This window comes from Rosa rugosa, chromosome 6 (assembly GCF_958449725.1).
Source record: "Rosa rugosa chromosome 6, drRosRugo1.1, whole genome shotgun sequence".
In the NCBI taxonomy this organism is placed as follows: domain Eukaryota; kingdom Viridiplantae; phylum Streptophyta; class Magnoliopsida; order Rosales; family Rosaceae; genus Rosa; species Rosa rugosa.
The window spans coordinates 48,372,714-48,393,653 of record NC_084825.1 but is presented as its reverse complement, the minus strand read 5'-3'; the positions used below and the strand labels follow the sequence as shown (position 1 = coordinate 48,393,653).

Here is a 20,940-nt window from a genome sequence, read left to right as displayed (position 1 = left end):
AACATATTCTTGCGGTCTTGCCTGTGTTGATCTGACATGAAACATCAAACATGGTGGTGGTGCATGTGTCCCCCAATTTGGATTTGTTTTAAACACTTCAAGGCATTGACCCAGGAGACAAATAAGCATTGGATTAGGGACACCTATGCAGGTTCTCATGTGAATTGACACCAAATTTAGATTATGCTGTTGAGCTAGTGACCAAGTTGATGGTCTCCATTTTCCAAAGTTTAATATATAATATAATTACAAGTTGTGTATTAGATTGAGAACACTGTTACCCAAATAAGAGGAAGTTTTATTTTTTATTGAACAATCAATAGGGTACATGGAAAACCTGATTGAAAGATCCTAAAAATATCATCTTGGAACTTGGAGCTGGAGGGCTCTCACAATAGGTATTTTGAATGAAGGACAAGGGCAATTTGGACAAACCAGTCGTGTGGTACATATAATTTCTGGTTCCCAAATCATGGTAGATATCTGAGAGAGCACTTGTAGGTGGAGAAAAATGGCCGGTGTTGGGAACAGTTGTTTTAGCTCAGTGTTCACAGCTCCTCTTGAAAAAGATGTGTTCTTGAAGAAGATGAAGAAATGTTCATGCAGTTGTTTAATGGGTTCCAACAACTCCTTGAAATTGAACAAAGTCTATTGTGGATTGCCGGAGAGTGGAATTGAAAAGAAACCCACAAGCAGCACAGCCTCAAATTCAAAGAAAGTGGTTGAGGATTACAACACAGCTATGAAAAGGATGATGAGGAACCCATATGAATATCATCATGATCTGGGTCAGTTCTCTTTTCCATCATTATATTATTTTATTTGTCTTCTGCCGCATTCACAGTTGGGAATTGAAACCAAACCCACCAATGCCTTAGGTTGTTTGAAATTATCATCATTTTCTTGTGGATTTTCTTGTGGTGGATTTGAGATTTGTCCCATGAATTGAAAAAGTTTGGATTTTTTAGTCAGTGGGTAGCTTTTTTGTTGTGATTTTTTACTAGAATGTGGTAGACTAATTGACTTTTCATTGCAACTCTCTCCAGAAAATGGGCCACTTTTTAAAGAAACTTTGCAGCAGATTCAGAGGTTGTTAAAGTTTAATACTTTGGGAAGTGGGTGCCACAGAAACAGTATTACATTTCACTGTTAAAAATGTTTTTCTTGTTCTCTTTTCTCCTTTTTGCCCAGAAGGCTGTTCTTCTTTAACAGTCGGAAAAATTAGTTAATTTGTCTGAAATGCCTTTTGATTATTTGAACTACTTGAGCAGCAAGCATTGTCATTTTGGTCAAATTGTTATCCTAAATAGTTTTTCAATCAATCATTAATGAATAAGAACCTTATGTTGCATTATCTTCTCTTCAAATTCAGAATAACTAGGCATTGTAATAGGTGAAGTTTGAGTTAAGAGAGCTTGGGTTTTGCATTCGGAATAAATGATAAGAGAAAAAAAAAGCAATTGCCAATGTTATTTTGATAGTAGGAAGAATGATACAATGGAATTGATTCTGGTTCTTCAGCTAATGTGATTGCTACTGTCCAATGTTCAGGCATGAACTACACACTGATAACGGATAACTTGATCGTGGGCTCCCAACCTCAGAAACCAGAAGATATAGATCACCTGAGAGAAGTAGAGAATGTGGCATACATTCTAAACTTGCAGCAGGACAATGATGTTGAATATTGGGGAATTGACTTGCAGTCGATAATAAAAAGATGTAAAGAAGTCGGAATCCGTCATATGAGGAGGCCTGTAAGCAAATATCCATTGCACTATTTTTTTGACGGTTTTGGAAACCATTCGATGACTAGTAAATGTTTTCTGGATGTTACAACTTTAGCGCATTTGCCTTTGTTTATGTATCAGGCAAAAGATTTTGATCCAGATTCCTTGCGAAATGGTCTACCGAAAGCAGTTTCATCACTGGAATGGGCCATATATGAGGGAAAAGGAAAAGTGTACGTGCATTGCACTGCTGGATTGGGAAGGGCCCCTGCTGTGGCAATAGCTTACATGTACTGGTTCCTCAGAATGAATGTGAGTGTGAGTCCTTGTTTATCTAGGTTCGATTTGGTTCCATCAAGAAAATGCATGGTGCCAAAATCCTTTTGTTGAACTTTTCAGCATTCCAACAATGTAGTAATGAGGCCTTGGTGAAGTCTAAAGTACTATGAAATCCGAATTAAGCATGACCATATATTTGAGAAACTCGGGTGTTCATCTCTGTTTAGATTCATGACAACTATTGAATTGTGGATATGTGCAGCTGAATGCAGCATATGATGCACTGACATCCAAGAGACCCTGTGGACCCAATAAGAGAGCAATACAAGGAGCCACTTATGATCTGGCCAAAAATGATCCATGGAAGGAGCCCTTTGAGAATCTTCCTGAATATGCATTTGAGGATATGGCAGATTGGGAAAGGAAGTTGATTCAAGACCGTGTCATTTCTCTCCGTGGAACATGAACACTTAGGTAACCAATTTCTTTTCTCTCATTAAACTTCAGTCCATAATTGCAGGATAGTCTATTTCGAAATCTCAGGCTGTGCTCAAAGGTACTGTGTCTGAGATTTCTAAGAACCATGTTTTTACTGGCCGAGTATTCATGTAGTTGATCTGCCAGCATGACATACAATTTGGCACTAAACTAAATGAAATACTTATACTCCTGAGAACCTTCTAAAACTAGTTCCGATATTGAAAACTCTTTCTCAAAAGCATGGCTGGCTTGTAAATACTGTTCTGCCTGTAAACTTCCCGAGGGTGCTCTGAAGTACACTTTTAGATCCTAACAAAACAGTTTCCTTTTTCTTTCCACATTCTGGGTAAAAAGTCATGTTTTAACTTGTTTAAAAGCATAACACAGTTACTTCTAGCTTAACAAAGTAACAAAAGCATAACAAAGTTGCTTTTCAGCTTACCTACTATTCTCCACTTCACAGGTTTCCATGTCCTTTTTAAGTTCAAATCATTGTTGATCAACATGGAAGAGCAACAGTGTTGGGCACATAGCAGTGGTATTTGGGGCATGCCTTGCCACTTTCCAGCATGCTCAACCTTTTTCGTTCAAGGAATATTTAGCTTAGGTATATACTGTGGCACAAAGTAAATAAATGTGGCACTGAATTGCAATGACAGTATTTAAGCTGTGCAAGAAAATCTGATACAATATGTATAGATATGCAACTTATTAAGTGCAATTTTATGTCAGATCCTACAAATTTCTGTTTCCAAGTTTTCCTCTTGTTTAACAAACGAGTAGAACTTGCTATTAGATTGTTTGAGTTATACAATTTGATGGTATGAAAAAACCACTGTACTTTATATGATATAAACTATAGTGCCATTGTTTCCGAGTATTGTGTGAAAAAATGTAGAAAACGTACAACAGAACTGATCGAGCAGAAATTTTGTATTGATGTTGAGCTCAAATACAAGTATTGGTTACCAAGTAAACAGCTACATTACCATGTCACCATTTACAGACTACCACTCAATAAAGGTATAATTTGGACAGTTGAAAAGTATAGCAGCTACGAGTTTGCAATTACATTTGACTTGAAGACAAACTTCATGAAAGTGTAGCTGGGAGTTTCGAAGAACACACGCTGACAAGTCGAACCAGGCATATCTTGAACAAACCAGACAAATCTAATCCACTTGAAAGAGATATGATATCAAAAGCGTTCAAAGAGGGTTGGTCTAGCAAGCTGTTGTTTCTCACTGTTGTCACGATCATCAAACCCTGCATCAGCGCCCAACAAACCCGGGTCTTCCACTTCTGGTATGGTCGTAACGGATTTGGAGCCTTTTCTAAACCAGCAAGTTTCCATCATCTCTGAAATAAGAATCCTTTTATCTGGATCAAGGTTGAGGATCCCAGACAGGAGGCTCCTCACTTCATCTGGAAACCACCTCGGGCATTTAATTTTTCTACACGAGTGTAATATTTGGATCACGAAATGGAACATGACCGGCCAATAGTGCAAACAAGATCACCCCACAAGACCATATATCGGCTTTGGCTCCATCATAGGCTTTCCTGCCTAACACTTCAGGAGCTACATAAGAAGGTGTGCCACAACTTGTATGTAGTAAACCATCTTCCCTCTTCGATTCAGCAAGCGCACTTAGCCCAAAATCCGATACCTTCAACACTCCATTTTCATCTAGCAGCAAGTTTTCGGGCTTCAAATCGTGGTGGTAAACACCTCTCCTGTGGCAGAAGTCAACTGTGGTGATCAACTGTTGGAAGTAGTTCCTGGCTACTTCCTCCTCCAGCTTTCCTTTTACTATTTTGTGAAAAAGCTCACCGCCTTCCGCGTATTCCATGACAAGGTAGATCTTGTCTCTGGAGGCTATGACATCATATAGCTGCACTATGTTTGGGTGTTTAAGCATTCTCATGATAGTTATCTCTCTTTTGGTTTGATTAACCAATCCATCTTTTACAACCTTGTCTCTGGCGATTACTTTAATAGCCACACTCTTATTAGTTTCTAGGTTCCTTGCTCTATAAACCTTTGCAAAGGTTCCTTGACCTAAAAATTTATCAACTTCGTACTTCTGAATGTCCTCTCCATTCAAACTCGATCTAGCTTCAACCCTAGTACACAAAATAACCACAAACTAGTCTCCGGCACGAAATTACTCAACCCTTTTCAGCAATTTCCAACACAGCGTAATCTCGAGCACACCGGAGAAGACAGAAATCTCTAGTTACATTGATAATTCGATAAACTGTTTACAAGACTGAGCAAGTGCTTTTATAGAGAACAAATAGGAACGGATAACAGAAAACGGGAAGTAACTATAACGAACAAAATCTTAACCGAATACTAAACTTGGCTTACAAGACAACAAAACTAAACAAAACAGGAAAGTAGGAAGAAAAAAAAATGAAATAACATATACTGAAACACTGGATTTATCCTAAACCTTCCCGTTTTGTACTTTGTAAAAGATAATTCTAATTTCTAAAGTAAAAATCCTAAACTGAATTTGCCGTTGGGTGATAATCCTATACATCCTTTGAGGTAGAACCAAATTAATTAAGGAAAGAAAATTTTAGAAGATCTGGATGTCATTACTGTAGTTTTCGGGATGTTGGAAACTATTCGAAAAGTACTTTTTATTTTCTGGATGTTACAAATTTTGTTTGATGAATGCATGCATTGCAGGCAAGAGATTTCGATACAGATTACTTGCGAAATGGTCTACCTAAAGCAGTTTCATCACCGGAATGGCCTAAAAATCTGTAGAATGACCATGTTATTTGAGCAACATACTAGATGTTCATTGTAAGTCTAAAGAACGCTCAATTGAAACCTTACTTATCCTGAAAACCTTCTAAAACTAGTTCCAACTAATATTGAATCTCTTTCTCAATCCAAAGCATGGCTGGCTAACCTGGCTTATTATATAACTGCCGAAGGTACGTTGCTCTGAAATCTGAAACACTTTTACTGTTGTAAGATTTCGGCTTTCTCTAGGGTTAAGATTTGTAACAAAGTAATTTCCTTTTTATCTTTACCCCACAATTTTAGTAAAACGAGCACAAGCATTTATTTTCTTACATGTAATCATCTACTTACCAACTGGGAAGACCAATACCACTTGCACAAAGCAGAGGTGTCTGGGGCACTAGCTAGTCCTTTCCAGCATGCTCATTCTTTTCCCACCTACTTTGAACATGTGTATATGATGATTAAGAATAATGTGACCAAATAACGGGAATAAATATGGCACAGAGATTATGTGCAATCAAGATTTTAAGCTGTGTATTTTGCAAATCTGATACAACATTCATGAAACAGTACTAGAGTCACAGTACTTAACTCTCACCTCAATGACTCATGAGCTTTCTTCTTTCCTGTTTAATATGGGAAACATACAAGTGCCATTGTTTGCAAATATTGTATGGAAAATGCAGGAAACTTATACCAGACCGATATATGTAGAAATTAATTTGTATTAATTTTAAGCTCAATTGCTCAAACATAAGCATTGGTCACTTGGTAATTGAACAGCTACATTATCATGTCACCTTTACAGTCTAATATACTTAATAGGTCGATCTAATTTGAAAGCAGTTAAAGACAAGCACCACAAAAAAATGTATATATGCAGTTAATTTTGTATATATCAAACGCAGATGCTGCTGTTGTTATTACTGCGCTCACCCTGCCATGCCCATACGACGTCTTTGAGAGCCGGCCTTATATCCTCTTCTACCATCTTCCTAAACTCGAATGTATCTCCGTTAGATTTCTTCATCTCCACTAGATGAAAGGATGGAGTGAACTCAAAAATTTCGGCTTCTATGGATAATGTCCTTCCATCCATGGATTTCACCAACAATTCAGTGATGCTCCTTCTTTCTTCACTTTCAGCTTCAGTTTCCGAGTAATCTCCCTCAGCTTCGACATGATGGATGTGGCAGATTGCGCTGATGTGAAGTGCACTGCTTTCTTTGAATCCTTTTGCATCATCAAGCCAGATAAATCAAGTCCACTTGCAAGAGATATGAAATCGAAAGCAGTCAAAGTGGTGGGTGTAATAATCTCTTGGTTCTCGCTGTCACAGTCATCACACCCCCCATCAGCATTCAACGAACCTGGCTCTTCCACTACTGTTATGGAATTGGAGTTGAGCCCTTTCTGAAACCAGCTACTTTCCATAATCTCCGAAGCAAGAAACCTTTGATCCGGAATAGGGTTGAGGATTCCATGCAAGAGCTTTCTCACGTGACGCGAAAACCACCTGGGACATTGATACTCTGATGCACATACTTTTTTATACATATGTATTAGATTTGAATCATGGAAGGGAAGATAACCAGCCAATAGTGCAAACAAGATCACCCCACAAGACCATATATCAGCTTTAGCTCCATCATAGGCTCTACAGCGGATTACTTCAGGAGCTACATGAGAAGGAGTGCCACAATTTGTATGTAGTAAACCATCTTCCCTCTTCGACTCAGCAAGTGCACTCAAACCAAAATCTGATACCTTCAACACTCCATTTTCATCTAGCAGCAAGTTCTCGGGCTTCAAATCGCGGTGGTAAACACCTCTTTTGTGGCAGAAATCAACAGCAGTGATGAGCTGTTGGAAGTAATTCCATGCAACTTCCTCCTTGAGCCTTCCGTTCTTTATCTTTTGAAAAAGCTCACCACCTTTTGCGTATTCCATGATGAGGTAGATCTTGGCTTTGGAGGCCATGACTTCATATAGCTGCACTATGTTTGGGTGTTTAAGCAATCTCATAGCAGTAATCTCTCTTTTGGTCTGATCAATCAGTCCAGTTTTGACAACCATGTCTTTGCTGATTACCTTAATGGCTACACTCTGATTGGTTTCAAGGTTCGTTGCGCTATAGACCTTTGCAAAGTTACCTTGCCCTAAAAGTTTCTGAACTTTGAACTTCTGCATCAACACCTTCGACTTCTTGTCCATTCTTGAACCTTAATGGACAGCAGTAAAACTAGTTTCCGGTACCCTTTTCAGAAATTTCTACACAGCAAGATCACGCGAACACAGGTTTAGCAAAATTGGAGTTCACTGGAGAAGATAGAGAAACTCTCTAAACTACATTGATAATTTGATCGACTGAAGTTACAAGCATGAGCAAGTGCTTTTATAGAGAACAATAGGACACCAACAGAAAACGGTAAGTAACTACTATAACGAGCAAATAATCTTAACCAACAGTAGGAAATATACTAACTTGGCTTAGAAGACAAGTAACCTAAAAGAAACTGGAAACTAGAAAATTACCAAATCTTCCAAAACATGTCCAAAATCTTCAGACCTAAAAACAAAAAAAAGAAAGAAATTACCCAAGATCTAAATTGAATCTAATTTAAAAATCTTGAACCCCCTAATACACATACTAATACTAATACAGTAATACACAGACCTTGGCAAAACCTTCTGTCTATTCATGTCAAGGATCCAACCTCCACGATACTAATTTCAAAGGCTTTAAAGATCGAATGGCAAGTCTCAAGCACATGTAAAACAAGTTCCAGAATTTCACAGTTTATCAAAGAAACTAAAAGATAAAAGAAAAATTAACAGAGATGTTCCTATGGTCACCTACCATTGGATTTCTATTCAATGGTTGAGATTAAAACATCAATTTCTTAGTCATCAGGTGATCACCACACCAAATATAAACAATGGAAAAGGTAGAAAAGGGGGAAGAAGCTATTTCCTAAATGTAGTATTTTATGTCCAATATCTTTTAATTCTACTACATATACTCTTCACATTTCGCATTGCTTGAATACCGTGCGATCCTCTATGCCTTATAAATCATAATCATGCATGGACCTCAGATGTTGCATTATCCTAACCTTGATGATTATTGATTCACCAATATGAAATAATACACCAAAAAACTTAGAGAGCATAGCTAGGTGAACTGAACTATACGTTATCTGCATCAACAAATTATATAAAGCAGTATACTTTAACAAGGGAAGACTCAAATTGGAACCAAAAATTACAGAGGACAGAACTCAACTAAGCAAAATTGTCAATATCTGATGTCTTTTGCGACTTCAAAGAAATGAGCAACGTTCTCCTCAGGTGTACCTACTACAATTCCATGGCCAAGATTCAAAATATGTTTCCCTCTACCAGCTTTCCTCACAGTATCATGTATTCTGCTGGTGATGAAGTCTTTTGAACCAAAGAGTACACCGGGATCCACATTACCTTGAACGGCTACATTTGGTCCCAATCGCTTTCTACCTTCAGCCATGTCAACACTCCAGTCCAAGCTAACTACATCCACGCCAGTCAAAGCCAGCCTCTCAAGCAAACCCCCAGACCCGCTTGCATAAAGAATCAAAGGGAGATCTGGATGAGTCAGTTTCACTGCATCCACAATTTGTTTCAAATATGGAAGACTGAATTCCTCAAAATCCACAGGGCTGAGTTCTGTGGCCCATGAGTCAAATATCTGAACAGCTTGTGCTCCACTATCAGCTTGGTATTGTATATATGTTGTCATTGAAGTTGCAAATTTCTGAAGTAATGCATGGAGGACCTGAGGAAGGAATCATAAGTCAACAGACAGAAAAGAGGAGAAGAGGAGGAGAAGGCATTAAACAAGAGAGAAGATACGAATGATTCGTAGACTAAAAAACGAATTCACTTCTAGATTTACCACTCCCAGAAAAAGAAAAAACCAAAGTACTAGTGAAATGTTAAGATGGATTTGAAACAAAATCCTCACAAAGAAAGTACCCTAGAAGCTATTGACCAATTCCCGAGATGATATAATATAGAGGTGCCAGATGATGAGAGCTAATTACCATTAGTAAATTTAGCAAATATAGATGGATGCTAAAGAAACCTACATATTGGTTGTTTCACAATGCATGTAACAACGATTGAATAACGAAAGATCAAATACAATGACTTGCTGGACTCACAAAAAGAAAAGAAACTTCAAAGGAGTAACACTGCAACCATTAGGGTTCAATGATCCAGAACACAATAAGCCCCGCAAGTAGTCATAAAGTCGCAAAAGTAAAAGCTATGCTAATAAACCTCAAAAGATTGCGTAAAACTTGATACAAGCAGCAGTGCAGCACCGAAATTACCTTGGGTTGAGAGAAAGCTAATCTCTTTATTTTTGAGAAGTGCTTTGATGAACCACCTTCGACCACATATGATGCTAACGTGAAAGGAGCACCAACAAAACCCAACACCGCTGCCTTATTATCTACCTGGCAAAGTAAAGACACGGGTTAATATACCTAAGGTTATAATATTCGCTGAAGCAAAGACATCCAAATTTCATCCAATATCAATAACTTTATAGTGTAAATAATGAACTAATAATTAGATGTAAAGTATCCATATCAATAATGTGAAACAAGTAAAGGTTGTAACTTATAAGTATGGGATCATGTAAAATTTTGGCATGCTGTTAACTTCAAAGTTTCCCCATGGTAGCATTTGGGATCCATTGTCATAGTATGCAGTATTAATTTTCCAGAATCCATGCTGTCCAACATAATATAGTAAAATTTGTGAAAGAATGAGGTCAAACAATACAATCATCACAGCAAATATAGAGCTACTTATTCCAAATTTCCATATCTCTCAGCAAACTATCAACACCATAGCAACTAGACACTGTTAGTGATCCATTCGAATAGCTGGCTCTAGTTTTACAGTGACATTGAGAATATGAAAAATATCGAAATTGAATAAGGAGACATAGGGACCTCTTTTCGCAATATTGTCAGTGCTTCCCCAACATACGGAACTGACTCTGGAGGAACAAATTCTCTCACTTCATCAACATCCGCAGCACTACTCAAAGGATTAAATATCACCGGACCCTTGCCTTTAACAATGTCAAATGGTATGTTCATCCCAGAAAGCGGAGTAAGAATGTCCGAGAACAAAATGACCTGTCACAATGCGAAAGAACTGTGAAAATGAGGACACAAACAACCTAATACAAGAGATAACAGGCATCATACAAATGCAGAGATAAGCGGGATCTTACTCCATCAGGCTTGAAAACCTTCCAGGGCTGCAGCGAAATCTCGACTACAAGGTCTACATTTTCAGATCTTTCTCTAAAAGAAGGATGCCTCTCACAGAGATTTTGGTAACTCTGTCAATTCAAAATGACTGAAACAAGTTACTAGCCTATCTACACAAAACCATACCTCAGCTAAGAATCAATTAACAGAGACAATGTGATACAGTACTAGATTCATAAACCTGCCTTCATGTACCTCCCTGCTTGCCTCATGAGCCAAACCGGAGGTCTCTCCACATCTTCACCCCGAACCGCATTGAGCAAAAGCGGCTCAGCCACAGAGGTCACTTGGGGCTCAGCCACACTCCCTGAATCAAAATATGTCAAAATCCCAATTGGGTATCTATCAAACTAGGAAAGTAACCAACTTTGTGCTTAAAAATCCCAACTTGGGCAAAACCCAGTTCTTAAATTCCATGCAACAGTTGAAAAAACCCAGAATTACCCAGAAATAAAGATGTGAAATTTGAACTTGTTACCTCCCACGGCGCAGAGGACTCGAGGCTTGGGAGAGAGAGTGGATCTCCTTCTTGTTAATGAAGCGGAGGAGGAAGCAGAGAAGCAAGCTATGGAGCCATAGCTGTGAATGCAGGACATATTTGGAGGCAAAGGAAGAAGCTTTGGGTCTCTTTTATCACTCTATGAAGAAGAAGCAGGTCTTTGCATATCAGTGTGTATGAGTTTGGACAGAAAAGGAAGAACAACAAGATTGTCAGACGATGATAATAATAACGATAAGGGGGCTCTGATTTTTGCCATGTCACACCCCTCCAACAGTCAACGGTTAAGGAAATGGATGTGGTTATACGACTGTCGTTTGCTCATTTAAGCGTTGCTTAATAGTTAGGGCACTTTGTTTGAGCTTTGGCATCGGTCCAATTCGGTCGGAGTTGGTGTCTTAACCGAAACCACGAGACACCAACACCGACCGAATTAAATCCATCAATTTGGGGTTTTCCAGCACCAACACTGATGGATATCGACCGAAAATGGTACAAAATCGATATCAACGCCACCCAAAAAGAGGAGAGAGAGATCAGTGTTGGTGTTAACCGCCGACCGCCGGTCATCATTAAAACAGAGGAGAGAGATCGGTGGTGGCGTTATCCGCCAGTCATCATTAACCAAAACTGACAGTGTTGATCGGTATGGTAATTGGCACCCTTACGACACTAGGCAGACTGTACACATCCATTTAACTTCTGTAGTCTACAATTTTTATTTATTTTTTTTTTTTTGAGAGAATTCTGTGGTCTACATCTGGTTTGCTGTTATTTTCTGAAATTGAAGGCAGATCGTGTACAAACCAAAAACAGTTTGACCGGGGAACTTTGGGATAAGAGTTTGACTGGGGGACCTAATCCACATGAATTGCTTTTCACTATAATCAATTCGTATATCAAAGACAAAAGCTAATTAAGAGATGAAGTACAAACCAAGAACCGAAAAGGAAAAGAAAAAAAAAATATCAGCTGCTAGATGACCTAGATTACAGGGGGAGGAGAATAAAAATGAATCAGAAAATAGTATCGATTGTAAGCTTCCTCTTCGGTGGAGATTTCTCTATGATCTGTTTTTGGAGGTCCATGAATGTAGAACCCTTGTTTGCAAATAGTCTTCGGAGATTGATTACGGAAAGTTCATTGAAACTAGCAACTGCAAGATCAGCCTGCACCAGATCATACCTGTGTGTGCAACCATGAATCTCAGACTCAGTATACACTGTTATTTTCAATAGCAAAACTTTCTATATTTATGGGGGTGAGATCACATACGCAGGGTGGGCGCCGATCAATCCTACAGCCATCATCGTACAGTTGTGAGCGGCAGTTATACCTCTAGGCTCATCCTCAAACACTACACACTTGGATGGCTTCCGATCCAGCTGCAAAGAGTATGATGAAAATGGTAAAAGAGTGATGCTAGAAAAATTAATCCAGTAGGATTTACTCTGTAAGTATATTATCATATACCATAAGATATGGAGATACAAGTAGTGATGGACCAACTCCAAACATTGTGACGGACTAGCCAATCTTTAATGGTCAGACTTGTATTACACATTTGTGAAATAATAATCATATGTTGCAAACAATACCTTCACAGCTGCAGACAGAAACCTATGAGCTATAGAATCCATGCCATCTTCCTCGGTCACAATTGCCTATAACCCCAAGGAAATGACAATCAGTTGAGGAATGTGTTATATGTCAGTGAGAAACAACAAACTGAGAGATGTGCTGGTACTGGTTACAAAGGTACTCAACTCACTACCAATTTTCAAAGAATATATGTTGTAATTTAAAAGGACATCAACCTGAAAATACTTCTCGAGTCCCATTCGTTCTAGGGCTTTGACAATGCTTCTGCGATCAAGACTTGAAACAACAGCACAAGGGATGCGTGCTGTAGATACAGCCTCCAGCCATTCTTTGAGCCCCTCCATGGGTTTACTAAGCTGGAAAAGGAAAGAAAAAGAAAAATAAGATTATCATAATATATAGTTGCAAAGATTATCGTAATATAGAAGTCCTTCAAATAGCTTACAAGCAGTTTAGCACTCACCCTGAGAAGATTATCATAAAATAGTTGCGAAAACCTTAACGCCAACCTAGTCAGTTCTGTCTCTGCTTTATCCCAGAGTAAAAGCTGAAAGTTTTGGAACTTGTAAGAGAAAATGGATAGATATGTCTAGGATAAAGAAATGCCACAATCCAACAAGAGATGCATTTCAAAATATCAGTCTACTTGATTTTCACATATCCTCAAATGAATATTAATCCCAACCTTATGTAATACATGATCAGCACCTGCATAAAGCATCTGTCCTTGCACATCAGCCTCTTTTGGAATTTCCTTTCCTGACAAAAAATAGAAAATAAAGACATGATATCAGAGGTAAGGTAAAATATATACCCAAATATATATAAACGAGTGCTTTCCAAACTAAAGCCTAGATAGATATGAAATATCTAAGCCAATGGACTTCCAAGAGGAAAACCACTGATTAACACAGACCAGTTCAACATTTAATTGAACTTTATGAATAAACTGAAAGCCCTGCAGGGGATAATAAAGGGGAGAAATGGCTACACGTACCCTCTTCTGCAGCAAGCTGCTTCCAAGCATTTAATTTCAAAGCTCGAGTATCAGCCTGAAACGCATATATGCAATCAAATCATCCAAGAATCATACATTTAAAGCTTTTCTTGATTATCAAGATATGTCATATATAAAATTTGCAGATTCAATAACATTTCCATCTCTGACTATCAGAAACCTTAGATAAATTTGAAACACATAAGTAACGACTAATGAGTGCTACAGAAACTTACCACAACATTGTCGAAAGAGAAAATAAGCCCATAAGCTTCATCCGGCTTCATGGCATATCTTATCCGTTTAAGAAAACCTTCTTGCAGTCTATCGTTCAAAAAATCCTACTTGGAATAAGAATTAACACTAGTTAGTTATATTCCACGCACTAACAGCATCAAAAAGTGTACAACAACCAACTAAATTCTCACATAATCACACAGAAAATCAACTTGATTACAACACACATAGCTCATAACCTCCTGACGAAGTGGTGTTAGCTTAGTGGTTAGAGCACCCACTACCTAAGAGATCCAGGTCATGGGTTCGAGTCACATGGGGGTAGGAGTGAAATCCTCTTTATAATAGAAAAAGAAAGCTCATAACCTCCTTACCACATCAATCTTAAGAGGTCCATCCGGTCTAAAAGTCTCAAACCCTTCTCCATATTCAGCTCCAATGGCCTAAAACACCAAAAAAAAAAAATGAAAACATCGATTTTTACAAAACTAGCTACCAAGAGATAAGTTAAACCAAAACCCAGAATTCAAGACCGAAACTTTTCAAGCTTTTCATTCACACCATACAAAAAGACCCAATATTTAAACAAAACAGTAAAAGGGGTTTGAGAAATGAGTACCTCTTGCATGAAAAGCTTGTTGGGTGTGATGTTAAACCCATTAACAGAGCTATTTTCGTCAGACCCACAAGCTCTGGTGACCAGCCGGCCATGCTTAGCCAGGTTCAAACGCTTTACCCTCTGTAAAACAGAACCAATCAATCAGCACCCAAAATTGAGCCAAAAGAAAGTAGTGGAAGAAATGAAAAGGGGGTTTACCAATAAGGCGAGCTTTGACGATAAGAGACGGTGAGGAAGCGGAGAGGGAGATCGCCATTGATGAAGCAGAGAAGAGCTTCTGAAATTACTGCAAGCGCAGTCCATGAGAGACGAAATGGAGAAGCTTAGAAGGAGAAGAAGTTTGCTTTACTTGGAATTTGTATTTTGGTTTTCATTTTATTTTTATTTACAAAAGAAGGAAAAAAATTGAGGTTTTTGGGGTGGAATTGTATAAAGATCTTTGGTGTAGATGGGGTTGAGATGGGTATGAAGTGCACGTGACCGTAGCTCATTGAAGTCACGTGATAGGTCCTTCTTTGGGGATATTCTTTTGATCTATATTGTTTTGGCTAAAGAGATTTTGATTTATCTCATTATCTGTAAAAGAGCTCAACCGAGATTCAACATGGAAATCGAACAAATAACAAGTTTTTGATTTAATTTTTTCTTTTTTGTCTTGGTATGTATCGTTGTTTTGTTTTATGTGCATGTAATTATAATACAACTAGTCGATTGCATTACAAATCGTTCTGTGATCTTGTTTAACGTCTCTTGAACTGTAATGTTATCGTAGTACTCGTACTACATGTAAAGCATGTTTGTTATGTGAGATTAGATGTGATCAGACAGCCTTATCTAGTGTAACAGAAGGTATCCCGTGTTTGGCATCACTCATGACTCAAATGAGACTCTAGAGTCCCAAAAAAAGACTCAACCCCTTCTTCTAGAGTGACACCAAAAATCATCGAACTGTGGAAACCTTATTCTTCGCTTCAGTCTCGCCTCATCATTCTCACCTACTTACATGCAATTCATCATTCTCACCTACTTACATGCAATTCAGCTCCTTCTGGATCGTATGGGTTTTCAATATCTTCGGATCGATTCTTTATTTCTATGTAGAAAGGTTTATGGTTCTTTAATTGTGTCATATATATATATATATATATATATATCTCTCTCTCTCTCTCTCTCTCTCTCTCTCTCTCTCTCTCTCTCTCTCTCTCTCTCTCTCTCTCTCTCTCTCTCTCTCTCTCTCTCTCTCTCTCTCTCTCTCTCTCTCATGGAGGTACCAAATGCTTTGTGGGCTCAAAGGGCTCAAATAGTCAGGCATGACAGGTTATGTGGCAAACAGAGAAAGGGGATTTTGGCAAAGGACGAGTTGCTGAACACCATAAATTGACCTCCGGTTGGGAGTTTGTGGCTAAGATTGTTATCGGAGAGATTAAGAGTTGTTTCTACTAAGTATTCCCCAACCAAGTTGTTTCGACTAAGATCAACATAAGTTAGGGTGGAGCAGTGAGAAATTGTGTTGGGAATTCTATTGCTCAAGTTGTTTAATCTTTGTAGAATTCTATTTCTAGTTACGTAAAAGTTGTTTGAGAGAGAGAGATTTATGGTGGCTACTTGGAGGCCATCGGTCAGGGACACCATGCCGGTCTACTCCTTAGGCCTATGCAGCACCAAACATGAGTCAGGTATTAATTTAGCATAAGCTAAGTTATAGGAGTCCTGGATTCCTATAGAAATTTAGGTTGGGCATGACAATCCTATAAAACAAACATACCCATCATGTAGTATAGTAAAACTGTAAAAGTATGGTTTTGGCGAACCATAATTTGACTTTGAATTGAAAATCTAACATCAGGATGATGAGACAACCAAAATGTTGTGATATAATGTATCAAATTGTAACTCTAATAAGTAATAAGCATGAGAGCTCTAAACACCCCCAAGTGCAAGTACTAGACACAACTAAACAAAAAAAATAGTAATGTAACATGATCAAATTGTACTAGATAGGTAATTGTTACTCCATTAATAGAATTTAAAAGAAAAAAATACAACCCACAAAGAAATTATGCTTTCACATGATTAATTATTCACAGTTGACCATGCAAATTTCAACCGGATATATCATTCAGAATGAGCAAAGTATTGGTGGTAGACTGGTAGTTCTGCTGCCAAATCATGAATAATTCATGATACTTGAGAAATGGCCTGCGAGTTCAAGTGACAAAATCAGTCTCAATTATAAGTCGAGCATTAGTCGTTACTTGCTCGAGTTTTTTCTTGGACAAGTATCCTGTCTTCTCTCCAAGATGATGAACATACGTACCATTTGTACGTCTCGAACATCCCACCATTTTTCTAAATATACATCGTAGAATTGTCCAGCCGGATTAATCACCAGTATCTCGAGCTTTGCTGCATTCCTTAGAATCCAAATGGCAAACTCTATCTCATACCAATTACCATGAAAGTATGAAACCCCTGCAATTTAACCTTTTTCAAGTGATCATGTGTAAATGATCTTGAACATTCTAGATTCCTTATTTCTAGTTGATTCATCTTATTGGGCAACCTGAAGGTAAATTCAGTCAACACAAACTCTTCCAAAAGGGGTGCAACCTTGAGGAGTCCGGCACATACCGGAGAGGATTGAGATTATAAGATATACTACCCCATGCATTGCCAGAAAATTAAGCTCAATTGCTTGAGATTTTTAAAGGTAGGGAGGCTGCTGATCATTTGGGGGTATTTCGTCGTACATCCACAGAAGAGTCTCGGGCAGAGGAACCGATGTAATTTGGGTTAGAGCTGAAGGTAATGTATCGTTATATTTGACAGTAGTTACAAAATAAATTATTGCTAACCGTGGTGGAGTTTTGACAAAAACAATCCTAAAAAAATTACCAACATATTCCAATGAGACGAGATTGGGTGCCGAAATCTCAATCTTTTCGCAATCCGACAGCTGCAACAGCTTCAGATAGATCACTTAGATGGTCACCAGCAATATTGAGATGTGATGGTCCCCTACAATCCTTTACTGTCAAGCTTTCAAGCAACAAACAAACAGACAAGAGATGTGCCATAAAAATTTGATCAACCCTTACTTCACTTAGACGAAGGGATCTTAGCTTATTAAACCCGTCAAAATCAGGAGGAGGTCTCAGAACACATCCATGCAACGACAAATGTTTCAGACTTGCGCCTTGGAGTAGCAACTGATAAGGAAAAACATAAATATCGTTTCTTGGATTATAAGAGTAGCCAAAAGACCGATACAACAAAAGCTGCATCTCTTCAACTCCCTTTGCAATTGCAAAACGAACCCAATGATCAAGGACGCGAGTAGATTCTGGGTCTAAGACAAATACGTGCTTCACTTTTAAAGAGTATACCCTTTCATCTTGATAGAGCTCCAAATAGTCATTCACAAACTTCTCCATATATATCATCCCTCGGTCTATTTCCAAAGACATTTGCAATGTCGAATTCAAGATTGCGCCTGGTGAGAATTGAATGCCTCGAGATGCGCCTCCACCGATGGGAAATCAGGTTAGTTTCCACCTCATCTCTCATCGGTAACAAGGGAAGTATGCATGATTCCAGAATGGAATCCGACAACTCATCCATCCTATTATGAGGAGCTGACTTTCGAATTTTATTTATTGGCCCTCAGAGCTTCTTTTCCAGCTGAAGAGAACAGATAGACTTATTAGAGAAGTCGATCGAGCTGATCGATAGAAGAAGAGAGTTAGGGTTCAGGGACTATAGTGGTTATGAACCCACACATTTATGCTATGTATAAAAGTCATAAAGAGTAGAGAATTAAGAAAACCTACGTACTAAATGAAAGATGCCATAACAAAGAATTTTGTAGATCAAGGTTTCTGAATGAAAATATTGCTGATACAGGTTTGGTTGAAAATATTATTCCTTCAATGGTTTCAGATTCAGAAAATATTGCTGATACAGGTTTGTCCAAGTTATATCCTCTCCTCGTGCTGTGAAAGTCCCTTCTCATGTTTTATTTGCTGATGATATAATGGTTTTTTGTAAGGGAGATAAAAGAAGCCTACTAAATCTTATGGCTTTCTTTGAGGAGTACGGACTCAACTCGGGTCAATTGGTGAACAAAACCAAGTCTCATGTTTATTTGGGGAAGTCAGCTCTTCATCGTCGTACTCTAATATATTCTTGGTTGGGTGTTTCAGTGGGTAAATTGCCTTTCATGTACCTTGGTGTGCCAATTTTTGTTGGCCGTCCAAAGCGAATTTACTTCCAAGTCTTGGCTGATCGAATTCGTAATGTTATGTCTAATTGGAGAGGGCATTCTCTTTCCATGGCAGGACGGGTAACTCTGGTCAATTCTGTGGTGGTTAGTATGCTTTCCCATAGTTTCACAATTTATGCTTGGCCAAGGACTGTATTGCAACAAGTTCGAAATTGGATGAGGAATTTTATTTGGACCGGCAATGTGTCTTCTAGAGCCTATTATCCAGTCTCTTGGAAAAAGTGTTGTGCTCCATTGAAGGAGGGTGGTCTTGGAGTTCGTAATATTATGGCTCTTAATAAGGGTTTCCTCCTAAAAAAATTTTGGGATTTCTTAACTAAGTCTACACCAGCGGCTGCTTTTTTTTCTGCTCGGTTTCTTCAACGTTCAGGTCAGCCATGTTCTTACTATAAAAAATCATCTATTTGGCCTGGCATGCGACCCTTGTTTATGGATATTTTCTACAACTCTAAATGGTTAGTGGGCAATGGTCGATCAATTGATTTTTGGCATGGTAATTGGCTTAATGGTTCGGTTGTTGATAGATTGGGTATTGTGCATCCGCTTGGCAAATTATTATGTGCCAAAGTTTCTGATTTCATCAGAGATGGCTCTTGGTATTGCTCTACAAATTTGATTGCTGATCTTTCTGCACTTTGGTCAGAAATTTCAGCTGTTAGACTTCCTTATTCAGACATGGAGGATAAGCTGGTGTGGTTGGATTCTTCTGATGGGAGTTTATCTTTATCTATAGCCTATGAGTTCAAGAGGAGTAAACAGGCAATTGTTCTTTGGGATAGATGGGTTTGGCGTCAATGCTTTCGTCCTCGAAACTCTGTTACTCTATGGAAATTTCTTCATGGTAAGCTTTTAACAGATGATCTCTTACTTCAGCGAGGCATTTCTTTTGCTTCTATGTGCTCTCTCTGTCATGCATCTGCTGAGACTGCCCCCCACCTTTTTTTTGAGTGCTCTTTCTCTATGAAGGTATGGTCTGCAGTTTTATCTTGGTTTAAAGTTAGTATTCATTTCTTGGATATATATGATTTCTTCTCTTACCCACTGCAACATGGTTTTGGTACTCAATTGCAATTGCTATGGTGGGGAATGATGGGAGCTGGCTTCTACTCTCTTTGGGAGGCTAGAAATTCTATCCGTTTTGATGAGCGTCGCTTAACTACTGATTATTTGATTCGCTCTATCAAGCAGCAAATTCGAGAGGTTGATTCTTGGGGTTTAGGAATTATGCGTAACTCAGTAGATGAGCTTTGTATTTTCAGTGCTCTTAGAATCAGCGGTAGAGCCTCAAGATCACATCAAATTCGTGAGGTAAATTGGCATGCTCCTTGTGCTTTTCAATTAAAGGTTAATACAGATGGTGCTGCTCGTGGGACGCCTGGACTCGCGGGCTATGGAGGTATTTTTCGTGATCACTTGGGTAATTGTATGGGTTGTTTTGCTGGTTCCTTGGGTATTGCTACTGCCCTAGAAGCAGAGCTTCAAGCCATTATTCATGCAGTTTCAATAGCATCAGGAAAAGGATGGACTTCTCTCTGGATTGAGTGTGATTCAGCGGTAGCAATTCACTTTCTTGCCAATAAAAATTACTCAGTCCCTTGGCGTCTAAGTGTTGATTGGGTCAATTGTTGTACCATTCTCTCCTCTATGCAGATTCAGTTTTCACATATTTATCGAGAAGGGAATCAAGTGGCTGATTGCTTAGCTAACTATGGGGTGGATCATGAGGGGCATTATTGGTGGGACTCTTGCCCTCCTTGTGCATCAGCTGCCTTTGTTCACAATCTGCAAGGGTTACCGAATTTCCGTATTAGCTAATTCTGAAGTGCTTGATTGATTTCATGCAACGGTGGTTTCTGCTGCATGATTGCTCTATTCATTAGTTCGTAACTATTTTAGCTCAGTGCTCACTTTGAGTACTTTATTTCATTTTGTTTTCAGAGAGGTTTTGGTTCTTGTCCCCCTCTCTCCTCTTGTGTTTTCTTTTCCTTTTTTAATAAAATAAAATAGAGGGATGGGCGGTGGGTTCCCGGTTGCGATGGCCCCCTTTCTTTCGAGATTGTGGGTGGGTGCCAGTCACCCCATATCGGCTGTCGCAGAGGAACTAATATCGCCTAATCC

At 38.6% G+C, this 20,940-nt stretch overlaps 3 protein-coding genes and 2 pseudogenes across 3 annotated transcripts; 1 reads left to right on the top strand and 4 right to left on the bottom strand.

Moving 5' to 3' along the window:
- Positions 1-378: 378 nt before the first annotated feature.
- LOC133714123 (phosphoglucan phosphatase LSF2, chloroplastic) lies at positions 379-3,244 on the top strand. The gene is made up of 5 exons (XM_062140202.1): positions 379-788; positions 1,552-1,757; positions 1,872-2,042; positions 2,272-2,483; positions 2,953-3,244. Exons 1-4 carry the CDS (start codon positions 512-514, stop codon positions 2,473-2,475), a joined length of 858 nt encoding a protein of 285 aa, XP_061996186.1. The 5' UTR covers positions 379-511; the 3' UTR covers positions 2,476-2,483; positions 2,953-3,244.
- Positions 2,973-5,280, bottom strand: LOC133716918 (CBL-interacting protein kinase 18-like; annotated as a pseudogene).
- A 783-nt stretch (positions 5,281-6,063) lies between these two features.
- On the bottom strand, positions 6,064-8,286 carry LOC133714800 (CBL-interacting protein kinase 18-like; annotated as a pseudogene).
- A 150-nt stretch (positions 8,287-8,436) lies between these two features.
- LOC133714801 (uroporphyrinogen decarboxylase) lies at positions 8,437-11,329 on the bottom strand. The gene is made up of 6 exons (XM_062141057.1): positions 11,065-11,329; positions 10,772-10,893; positions 10,547-10,657; positions 10,260-10,448; positions 9,630-9,755; positions 8,437-9,070 (listed from the first exon to the last, which is right to left on the bottom strand). The coding sequence occupies exons 1-6, from the start codon at positions 11,180-11,182 to the stop codon at positions 8,555-8,557; spliced, it is 1,182 nt and encodes a 393-aa protein (XP_061997041.1). The 5' UTR covers positions 11,183-11,329; the 3' UTR covers positions 8,437-8,554.
- Positions 11,330-11,934: 605 nt separating this feature from the next.
- On the bottom strand, positions 11,935-14,935 carry LOC133714802 (5-amino-6-(5-phospho-D-ribitylamino)uracil phosphatase, chloroplastic). Its single transcript, XM_062141058.1, has 11 exons — positions 14,739-14,935; positions 14,541-14,660; positions 14,296-14,364; positions 13,921-14,025; positions 13,685-13,739; positions 13,373-13,446; positions 13,151-13,234; positions 12,903-13,043; positions 12,684-12,749; positions 12,361-12,470; positions 11,935-12,270 (listed from the first exon to the last, which is right to left on the bottom strand). Exons 1-11 carry the CDS (start codon positions 14,841-14,843, stop codon positions 12,102-12,104), a joined length of 1,098 nt encoding a protein of 365 aa, XP_061997042.1. The 5' UTR covers positions 14,844-14,935; the 3' UTR covers positions 11,935-12,101.
- Positions 14,936-20,940: the final 6,005 nt, after the last annotated feature.